The sequence below is a fragment of the Panthera tigris genome, chromosome E3, assembly GCF_018350195.1.
Source record: "Panthera tigris isolate Pti1 chromosome E3, P.tigris_Pti1_mat1.1, whole genome shotgun sequence".
Lineage (NCBI taxonomy): Eukaryota > Metazoa > Chordata > Mammalia > Carnivora > Felidae > Panthera > Panthera tigris.
Genome location: NC_056675.1, coordinates 8,405,815 through 8,416,800, shown reverse-complemented (window position 1 = coordinate 8,416,800; position 10,986 = coordinate 8,405,815). Strand labels below are relative to the sequence as shown.

The 10,986-nt window shown below is 61.7% G+C and overlaps 1 protein-coding gene across 1 annotated transcript; it reads left to right on the top strand.

Moving 5' to 3' along the window:
- Nucleotides 1–334: 334 nt before the first annotated feature.
- Nucleotides 335–10,016, top strand: MYL10 (myosin light chain 10). The gene is made up of 7 exons (XM_042971843.1): nt 335–444; nt 2,523–2,615; nt 3,108–3,183; nt 4,026–4,130; nt 7,219–7,297; nt 9,430–9,478; nt 9,774–10,016. The coding sequence occupies exons 1-7, from the start codon at nt 352–354 to the stop codon at nt 9,870–9,872; spliced, it is 594 nt and encodes a 197-aa protein (XP_042827777.1). The 5' UTR covers nt 335–351; the 3' UTR covers nt 9,873–10,016.
- The last annotated feature ends 970 nt before the right edge of the window (nt 10,017–10,986 follow it).

Below are 10,986 nucleotides of genomic sequence, written 5' to 3'. Positions count from 1 at the left end.
CAGTATAGGCGGAGATCCTGTGGTTTGGCCCACCCACTCCGAGTGGCCCCAGACAGGTGCCTGGCAGGGAGGCCTTCATCCTGTCCTTTGTCACCTTCCAGACTGTTGTCCGGATCTGGAGCACTATTTAAAGAGCCTTCCCTGAGAACCCCCAGTGCTGCTGCGTCGAGAGGGAGCACTCCAGACCATGGTAGGCTGGGGCTGCCCTGCCTCCTGACCCTGACCTCATTCCTCAACTCTGACCTCATCCTGTGACCTTGATTTCATTTGTGACTCTGACCTTCACCTCATGCCTGAACTCACCCTGACCTTGACCTTGCTCCTCCCACTGACATCCTTGACCTTGACCTCATGTCCCTAGTCCTGACCTTTTCTTCACCCTTGATGTTGTCCCTGCACCTGGCCCACCCTGGACGGTCCTTAACGGGTGGCCAGTCTATCCACGTAGGTCCTGATCTGGGTCTCTGCTTCCCGGACTTGGCGGGGGCTGCTGAGGTGAAGCTGCGGGGGTGGGGGATAGGAACGAGGAAGAGGAGGGCAGAGGAAGGAGGGGGCTAGGCTTAGCGGTTTCATGGCAGAAGCAGGGCTCTGCTCCCATTGACAGAGGACATGGTTCCTGGGGGGTCGGGGTTGATATTCCAGGATAGCCTGGGTCCCATGCACACTGGCATGGGGCCTGTCCTGCTGCCCTCCCCCTGTCCCTGTCTCCAGCCCCTTGGGTGTCCCTACAGGGTCTCAACAGCACCGCTCTTTCACGTCTCTGTGTCTCACACCTTCGATCTTCCTCTTGGCCTGAGAACTCGGACCCGGCTGTCAAGCCTCAGCTCAGAAGCCCCCCCCTCCGGGAGGTCTGCCCTGAGCGGCCCAGTGGCCCAGGGGCTTCTCTGTGTCCTCAGTGTCTGCCTCTCCCTCTATCGCTCTCCACTGATCACCTGTCTCCCGGCTGGACTGGGGGCTCCTTGGGGACAAGACAGGGCCTGATTCAGCTCTGGGTCCCTGGGACTGGGCACAAGGCCTGGCTGGAGGTCAGCAGTTGCCTAATAAATGTCCTGATGCTCGGAAGGAGGCATTACCTTGGTTTCATAAATGGGGACACTGAGACTCAGAGAAGGCCACTGATTTTCTCAATATCACGGGGCTGTGAGCAGCAGAGCCAGAATTAGAACTCAGGTCCGGTGACCCCCTTCTGCCCCGAGGTGTTCCGTTCAGAAGATTTTTTATTTTCTAGGGGTACATTGCAAAAGGCAATTTCCAAGACAGCTGGGCTGGCCGGGGTCCCAGCTAGGAGATCAGAAGGCAGGTCAGGGCTCTGGGGCTCAGGGTCCCGTCTCCTCTTGGGGGTTCTGGAAGAGGGCCCGGCACACAGTGGGGCGACGTTCCACAAGAGGGACATGAAAGGCTGGCTGAGGCAGGGATGGGGGAAGCCAAGGTCGAGGGCAGGTCTGAGAAGAGAAAGGGCAGAATATCCCACAGACGGAAGTGATTGTTTTTTATTAATCAGAGGGAAATGTATATGTAATTATGTGAGATGAGCTCCTCAGGGAGGTTCCTTTCTTTATGATGTCTGAAGGGATTTATAAATATTACAGAGGTTTTACAGCATCATAACGTCCTGGCTACCCTGCCAGCCCCCTTTCAAAGGATTAGTGGAGACAAAGCACCCAGTAAAAGCTAATTATAAGTCAGCCTGGGAGCCCGAGGGGGAGTGGGGGTGGGGGCGGGGTGGGGGTGGGGGGAAGGAGTGAGCTCGGGGAGACCACACAGGGGCTGGGGTGCAGGGGGATCCCACGCTCTGGGGTGGGGTAGGCAGGGGGCTTGGCACAGAGGGCGGTGCCCGCTGAGATGGAGGCGGGGGCTGGGGGTGGGGGGCTGGGGGCGGGAAGCCGCTGTCCGTGGGGACCCCGCCTTCCCCCTCCCGGGCTGTCCTTGCTTGCACCGCCAGCCAAGCCTGAGCCCTGGTGATGGCTGCTGAGGGAAAGGCCCCCTGGGGGAATCTTGGGGACCCAGAGCTTTCAGGGAATGCGTAACTGTGGGCTCTCAGGCCCCTGATATCCTGAAAGAAGCAAGTAGAGGCAGGAAGGCTGGCCGGAGACCCTCCACGTGGGTGGCCTCCTGCTCTACCTGCTGCAGAGATGGGCCCTGAGCTCTGGGCAGCCGTTTCCCGACGGATCTGCACTCTGAGCCGGGCCCTGGGTGGGTGCAGGGGAGCCCGCAGATGGGATGGACACAGGGAGCCGTGGCCGGACGGTATCCTCTCTGCTGTCCTGCCTGGGTCTCCCCCCGCCAGCTCAGGAAGCCACTGACTGGCCCGTGGGGTGGGGAGGGGGCTCCCAGGCCTCTGGCCTCAGCGGATCCGCAAGGCTTCCTCAGGAGCCCTGTCTGTCTGCTACACCCCGCAGCCGGGGGTGGCCGTGTCGTTTGGGACTGTGACACTCTGGGAGGTGGGACGAAAGGGCGGGCCGGGTGCTTGGCTGACCTCCAGAGGAAGGGTTTCTGCAATGCCCCCCGCTGGCATCTCACAGGCACCGAGAAGGGCCCGCAAGAGAGCGGAGGGCGGAGCCAGCTCCAATGTCTTCTCCATGTTTGATCAGTCCCAGATCCAGGAGTTTAAAGAGGTTGGTCAGTGCCCTCTGGGGCCACCGGGAGGGTTAATGCAACGCATGGAAAGCACCCATGGGGCCGGCGAGGCCTGGGTTGCCCTCAGTCCCTGGGGATGATGATGTCACCTTTCTTAGGGGCCACCCCGGTGCCCCTCCCCGTCTAGAGGTGTGACTTGTCTTCCTTGGGCAGCCCCCGCCCCTCCTTTGCTTGCTGTGTGACCTCGGGAGAGTCCTTCTGCTCTCTGAGCCTCAGTTTCCCTGTCTGTAAAATAGGGTTGCTGTGAGCATGAGGGGGAGGGACGGGCGTGGCACCCAGCACGCAACAGGAGCAGAGTGGGTTAGCCGATGCTCTCTGGCTGGTGCCATCTGAGCCGGGACAGCGGCTGGCCGGAGGGGTCTGTAAGGCTGTTACCCAGGCAGCATGGCCCCTGTGGGTGGGGGGCGGCTCTGGGAAGCCCGGGCTCAGGTGGGTGGGTCGCTGGCCGTTCAGTACCCACGTCTCACCAGGCCTTCACCATCATGGACCAGAACCGGGATGGCTTCATCGACAAGGAGGACCTGAGAGACACCTTTGCTGCCTTGGGTGCGTGACCAGCAGCTGTGGAGGTTCCGGGCTTGGGGCAGAACCGAGCCCAGCCCTTCGGGGAGGAGTGGGCGGCTGGGGACAACAGGGGCTTGGGTGCCGTTGGGGGGCAGGGGAGGGGCAGCCAGTGCCTGGAAGGTTGGCGGGTGGGGGGGGGTGCTCCTTCAGGTGCGGGAATGGCCCTTCCAAAGGCCTGGTCTGGAAGGCCCGGGTGGGGTCAGGGGTCAAGAGAGCAGTGGGGGATGCTGGGGCAAGAGGCTGGACACGTCCGCAGGGCTCAAGGCTTCCCAGCTTTGGTTACCAGGGGAGGGTTTTGCACCTCTAAGGGCCCAGGGAGAGGCCTTCAGGCATGAATGGGGTGGGGGTCAGGCCGGGGGGAGAGGGCATAACCAAGTCCCGTCTGAACGAACTTGGAGCTCCTGGAGATGTGACTGTCCGCTGGGACCATGGGGAACCCGAGTCCCCCACCTCCAGTTGACCTCATCCTGGGGCCCATGAGCCCCGAGGCCCAGGTCTTCCGGCCCCTATGCACCTGGGCTCCACCTTCTTTGGGCCTCAGTTCCTTCATCTGCAAAATGGGGATAATCGCCAACTGGTTCTCCTTTCTAAGGAGGCTGAGGTGGTGGCGGGAGTGGGGGAGGCTGGGAGAGCTGACTGTGGCTGAATGTGTCGCCCTTCCTGAGGTCCCCGGGCAGGTAGGCAGGGCCTGAGGACAGCTGAGCTGGGAGACCCTGTAGGACGCTCCCTGGTCCTGAGCTCTGCTCTCCTGGAACTGCCTGCAGGCAGGGGCCCCTGTGTCCCTCATTATGCTCCTGGGTGTCCCCACTCCTCCCCTCCTCCAGGCCGCATCAACGTGAAGAACGAGGAGCTGGAGGCCATGGTGAAGGAGGCCCCCGGGCCCATCAACTTCACCGTCTTCCTGACCATGTTCGGGGAGAAGCTGAAGGGTGAGTGAGGCCCCGGGTGGCCCCGGGGAGCGGCTGGGCAGCCTGGCCCTGTGTGCGGACAGCCGGGAGCGAGGTGTAGCCCCCGGATGCCAGCCCCCTGGGTGCACACACCCCGCCCCAGGGGCCTCTACACCACAGAGTAGCGGTAACTGTAATAACACCCGCCTGCAGGGCTGGGGGTGGGGGGCGCCAATGGGACAGTTTTGTGAGAAAACCCTCCGCCCACCATCAGGACGGGCCCCAGCCCTGCTTCCCTACCCCCGGGCTCGCTCGTCTTACCTGCTCTGCCTCATTACCCACTGCCGATGGGAGCAGGGGCACCGGAGGGGGTTCTGGAAGTTCCTGTGGCTGACCCCGGGGCTGGACAGGTCACTCACACAGCTTGCAGGGAAAGGATCAAGGGGCTGAGGGGTGTCACCACCCCTGCCCCAGGTGTCCCAGCATCAAAGTGGCGGGGGAGAGAACCTAACCACGGCTCCCAGCTCTTACCACCATACCCTGGGGTCAGGGCAACTCTGTCCCTTTCTCTCCGGGCCGCGGCGAGCTACCTTCCACCCCTCAGTAACATCTTCCTGGGCTGGAAGATTCTAGGGTCAGAAGGAATGGCCAGTCTGGGCTGTGGCTGCTCTGGGAGGTGAGCCTTGTCACCCCCCACCCTCAGGCTGCCTGATGCCCTCCCACTGACCCCCAGGGTGACCCCGGGCAAGGCTCGTCTGCTTTGCACCTCGGTTTTTTTGTCTGCAAAATGGGGTTGTGTTCGTTTCCTGAGGCCACTCTAGTTAATAACCACAAGCTGGTGGCTCGCAAAAGCAGCAACGTGTTCTCTCAGTTGTGGAGTCTGGAAGCCCGACATCTGGCAAGAGGCTTTAGGGGAGATCCTACCTCTGTGGCCACACTGCTCCTTCCTCTTCTGTCTGTCCGTCTCCCCCTGCCTTGAGCTCAGCAGGACACTTGTCACTGGATATAGGGCCCACCAGCCCAGGGTGATTAGCCCAGGGTGATTTCCCATCTCAACATTTCCTTACATCTGCAAAGGCCCTTTTTCCAAGTAAGGTGACATTTCCAGGTTCCGGAGACGAGGACATGGGCGTATGTTCTGGGGGCCACCATCAACCCCACTGCAGGGGTGGACCCCCAGCAGCATCACAGATTGCGTCTGGCAAGAAATCATAATACCCTCATGGGCTGTGTCCTGCCAGAAGGTACAATAACCTCTACACACGCTGTCCTCACTGTCCTGCCTGATCCTGGAGCTAGAAGGCCAACAATTGACCTATGACCTAACAGCCCCACCCTCCCACTGGTAGCGACGAGGAGACCGAGGGCCAGACATGGAGCCTGGGCCTGGCCCTCCTCCGGGACGGGAAGCCGTTAGGGGGTTATTGCTGGAACTGGGCCCCAGGGGCTGGGCCCAGGGTCCGCTCTTGGGAAAGACACGCGTGACCCCGGCCAGTGATTCTGCAGGGAGGCCTGAAGTTCATGTCGTGCACTGCTGAGCTAACAGTTATGACCCAGGGCCAGGCGGGGCCAAGAGACTGCAGCTTTTTCTCATTTTTTGCGGGCGTGGCAGGACAGGGGTTCCATCTGAGCCTGTCATGTGAACTTGGCTGAGCCTGCACGCTTGGCCAGTGGTGGGGACAGGAGCCGGGGGCTAGGACAGGCACCGCCTCATCCTCTAATTGGGGCGCGGACACTTGGTCCCAACGGCCGCTGCACCCCATCTGGTGAGGTTCGCAGTCCGCGGGGCAGAGAGTCTCTGGGAGGAGAGACGGGAGGATCAGGCTGTGGTCACTGTCCGGCCACTGGGCCTGAGCCCCGGGTAGCTGGTCCTCAGGAAAGTGGGCCGGAGCCACCTGCCCCTACTGCCGGGGCTCTTCAAAAACCCTGGGAGGCCGAGAGCTCCCACCAGCCCCCCCCCATAATCCCTCGGGCACCCCTTCTCTGCTTTCGCGGCCAGGCTGTGAGGGTCTGGGGCTCTGCCCCGGCTGGACCCTGGGCTGAGCCTCTGGGCTGGGCACACGGGCTCCCCGCTGCCCTCCCCAGAGGAAGCCCACTGCCGTGCCCTCCATGAGCCCCCAGGCCAGCACTCGGTCGCTCGGCCAGCCTCAGAGGCACCGAATGACCCGGACGGCAAGACTCCTGTCCTAGCAAGGCTCCAGTCCGCCGGGCAGGAGCCCAGAGCAGCACAATAAGCGAGGGCTCTGGAGTCCAAAGACCTGGCTTCTAACCCTCCCTCCCCTCATTAGTGGGGGCCTCAGGCAAGCACAGAGCCCCCCTCTGCCTCAGTTTCCTCTTTGACAAACTGAGGACATCAATACCTACCCCACGGGGTGTCCTGGGAGTTCCATGAGATAAAATGGTACGGAGCACTCAGAGGTGTCTGTGACCGTGATCAATCCGTGTTTGACAAGATCTGTACCGTTGACGACCCGTCTCTGTCAACTGATCCTGGGAGGCGGGCAGCAACCACCGTCCTTGCCTCCGTTTCACTGGTGACGTAGCTGGGCCTCGAAGAAAGAAGGGGACGTCCCTGGGCTGCGGTGAGCAGGGTGGCAGCGTGGCAGAGGGCAAGGCGCTCAGGCAAGGGTCACCAGGTCACCTGCCGTCATCCAGAAGCCGTGAGGCCTTGGGCGAGACCCTGAGTCTCTCTGGGCCTCAGTCTCCCCATCTGCACAACCGGGGGCTGGGCGTTCGACCCTGTTGTGGAAGTCGACACACTTCTGATGCCAAACCCGCGCTGCGGGGGTGGTCAAGCGGAGGCTGCTCTGGCTGTGCCCCGCCCCCACCTCACTAATCACGACCTCTGAGCTTCAGTTCCTCCGTCTCCAAAATCAGGCCAGTCGTCAGGAGGGGGAGGCATGAACCAAGTGCTCAGTTGGGGTGTCCACGCACCGCGGGGCAGGCCGCTCACAGCCCTTCTGTTGCTCCCACTCCTTGTTTCTCAGGAGTCTCCCTTCTCTTGCTTCCACTGGGTCTGGCCCCCGCTCTGGAGGGGAGGAAGCCCCTCCACCCCCAGCCCCCGCCCAGCCCTGGCCTGGCCTGGCCTCGTCACCCTAGCTCTCTCCCTGCCTGCGTGTCCTGCTTCCAGGTACGGACCCAGAGGAGACCATTCTCCACGCCTTCAAGGTGTTTGACACCGAAGGGAAAGGTTTCGTCAAGGCTGATTTGTAAGTCCCCTCTGTCCTCCGTTCTGGGTTTTCTGTCCCCAGAGGCTCAGGTGATAAGCGAGCTGGAGTGAAGTCAGGCTGGATGGCGGCTCAGTGTCCTCCCGACCCGATGCTCAGGCACCGTGCGACCAGGAGCCAGGAGGGCGCCGCCCTGCCCAGCTGAGCCGTCACTCGATGTGCCCCTTCCCCTGTCTGGGCCTCAGTGTCCCCACTTCTGTGTGGAACTGTACAGGGAGTATGGAGTCACCAGGGGTGGGTTTCCCAGTGGCGAGAGGGAGTGGCGGTAGAGGGGGGCCTTGAAGGGCAACTATGGGTTGCCTAGGCTGGGGGAGGGAACATTCTAGATGCAGGAACACGGCGGTGAAAGGCCAGGGCTTGGCATTGCGAGTTTGGCCAGGGGGTGGCTGGACTCCGGGTCCACCCTGGGGGCATGGGAGAGCCTGAGGTGGAGTCAGATGGGGCGAGATGACCCCCAGCCTGGTGGAGGAAGGACGGGGTTACGGTCATCGCGAGGGTGGGGACAGAGGGGAGCCGATGGGTCGTTGAAACACCAGAGGCCAGTGCCAATAGGATCCAGGGTTCTGGGGAGAGGTATGGGGGAGGGGACACGGGAAGGGACCAGCTCAGCTGGGGATGCGCAGCGTGAGCGGCTGAGGGCAGCTGTCTGGCGGGCCACCGGGCTGGCATTGTAGAGGTGGGGGCTCGGACGCCTGCTATCCTCAGCCCAGCGAGAGCACTGAGCAGAGAGCTAAGGGCTGGGGGCAAGGGTGGCAAGCCCAGGGATTAGGACACGGAACTGTCCCTGGGCGGTCCCTTCAGAGCCTCCAAGGTCTCTCTGGGCCTGTGGGTAACCCGGACACAGGCAAGTTTCCTCCCCAGGCACGGGCTTTCTGAAGGATTACTGTGATGCTTGAGGCCTTGACTTGGCTGCCTGCTAGAATCATCACATAACAGGGGTGGGGGTGGGGGGCTGGGCAGTGGTGAAACAGGGAGGGTCTGTCTACTCTCACACCTTCTCACCGACCCCCAGCCCCCAAAGTTGTGAGTCACATGCTCGCCAGGGGTAGACAAGGGGACGTTCGGGGTTCCTGCAGGCTGGGACCCTCTCCTTCACCCCTCCTCCAGGGGTCCACAGTTCCCACACCCATCTTGGGGGCCCCCGGGGGGCACTGAGGGCGACCCCCGCGGTGGTCGGGATCCACCAGTGCGGGGCCAGGAACACCTTACGGACCCAGTTTGGGAACCGAAGGCCCCACCCCCCGGGGTATCGGACCCGGAGGACGTGGCTGCCCGCCAGGCAGGCCACAGCAGAGGCTCTGCCAGCGACGGAGTCTGTGAACAGTCCCCAGCTCGGAGAGCTGGAAACTGTGACTGTCCCACAGTAACGTAAATAATGGAAAATGTGCGTCGGCCTTTAGCGGGCTTGCCATGCTGGCGCCACGGGACGCTTGGCGCTCGGGCCTGGGGTCCCTCCCCCGCCCGCCATGTCCCCTGAGGGCCCATCTAGTCCTGTCCTGCCCCACCTCCTGCTGCTCCTCCGGGCCCCGCGGACAGCTGCTCCCCAGAACCACCCAGGGACACGGGCCCCACCCGCCACCACAAATCCTTACCCTTCCGGAGCCTCGGTTTCCCTCGGTGATGGGGGACCGCTGGCTCTCACTTCCAGGGCCAGGAGGAGCAAACGAGACCCGGGCAGGACACGGGCTCAGCCCGACCCCTGGCTGAGCGCGAGCAGCTTGTACTCTCGAAAGCCCGGTTGCAGACGTCAGCCAGAGGCACCAGCTGAACTAGTGGTCCGTCTAGAACCGAGAAGGAGGGGCTCCCCTCCGTGACCTGGAGGTTGATTATTACTGCATGATGGGACATCAGAGTGGGCCCTAAGGTCATGTCAGGGCCCCAAGTTCACTTCTTTTGGTCCCCGCCTGATGTGTGGAGGAAAGTCTGTGTTACCAAGGAGGAAACTGAGGCCGAGAGGCGAGGGGTCCACCCCAGGCGACACAGACATCTGGTTGGTGCCTCCTGGGGCAGGGCTCCTCCCCACAGCCTGCCTGCCCTCATGACCCCCGGAATCTGCGCGTGCACGCCTGGGGTGGCCCTTCCCCTGAACGTGGCCCTTCCTCTTCTTTGAGCAGCATCAAAGAGAAACTCATGACCCAGGCGGACCGGTTCAGTGAGGAGGAGGTAAGTGCGGGCTTTTCAGGGCTCCGCCCGGGGCTGCTGATCTTTCTGGAAGGTGCGGGCCGGCCCGGGCCCATCTCAGCAGCCCCTCCTCTGGAGATCGCTCTTCCTCAGATGCTGAGGTGTTGACCCCCTTGGATGAGAACAAGGATGGGTGGGGGCGGCCGTGGGACCCCGGCCTCTGGGCCCTCCATCCCTGCCTCCAACCGCAGAGAGGGGAACAATGTTGTGCCCCGCGGCCTCGGGCGACCCCCTGCTCCCGACCTTCATCCGGGCCGACTCCCTGCTCCTCCCCCAGGTCAAGCAGATGTTCGCGGCTTTCCCTCCAGACGTGTGTGGCAACCTGGACTACAGGAGCCTGTGCTACATCATCACCCACGGCGAAGAGAAGGACTAGGGGTCCAAGGGTCCCCCCCCCACCTTCGGAGGCGGCAAACACCGGCGGTGTTTCGGGGGTGGCCACTGGGGAGGCCCTGCAGCCAATGTGTGTAAAGAAAACGCTCCCCTCGCCCCGTGGGCTGGGGGCAAAGCAAGAATAAATCGTGCAAGCAAGGCCTGAGTTTTTGTGATTAATGCCCCGGTGGGGGAGACAGCGAAACATTCCCGCGTTGTTGGTTTTTCCAAAATTTTCACTTCCCCAGCTTTGCTCAAATGTTCCTGATGAGCTGGTGTTTAGAGCTAATTGACAGTTTTAACGGTCCCCAGCTGGGCCACAGGACATTGCCTTCATTTATGGAGCTTTGGTTGGGCACCTAGGGCGGGCCAGACCCCGTGCCAGTCCGGGGGACACAGCAGAGGAGCAAGCCCTGTCCCTGAGCCAGAAGGCCACGCAGTGAGGAAGACAAGAATCGGGGTGGAGACACGGGGAGAGGGGTCGGAGCAGCCCAGAGGGGACCCGGCAGCTGGGAGCTGGGCTGAGGCCAAGAAGGTGGAGACGAGGGGGTGGATGCGAGGGACACGTAAGGAGTAGGCGAGGACTCCTTGAGCAGGATGCACCGAGCACCAACCATAAAATAAAAGCTCATCAAATGGACTTCTTCAAAATTAAAAACTTCCACTCAGCAAAGACACCTTGAAGAGTGTGAAAAGGCAAAGCCCAGTGCTGGGAATAGATTTTGACAAAGATCTCGTATCCCGAATATACTTTTCAAAAATCCGGGGCACCTGGCGGCTCAGTCAGTGAAGAGTCCAACTTCGGCTCGGGTCACGAACTCAGTTTGTGGGTTCGAGCCCCACGTTGGGCTCTGTGCTGACAGTTCAGAGCCTGGAGCCTGCCTCAGATTCTGTGTCTCCCTCTCTCTCTCTGCCCCTCCCCGACTTGTGCTCTCTTTCTCTCTGTTTCAAAAATAAATAAACCTTAAAATAAATAAATGGTAAGATGTCCACACATTGGAACACCACACAGCTGTAAGACTAAGCTGACACGCGCCGTAACAAGGTGACTCTGATCTATGACATTGTGCGGAAGAAGACACACAAAAGGGGCACCTGGCTGGCTCAGTCGGAGGAGT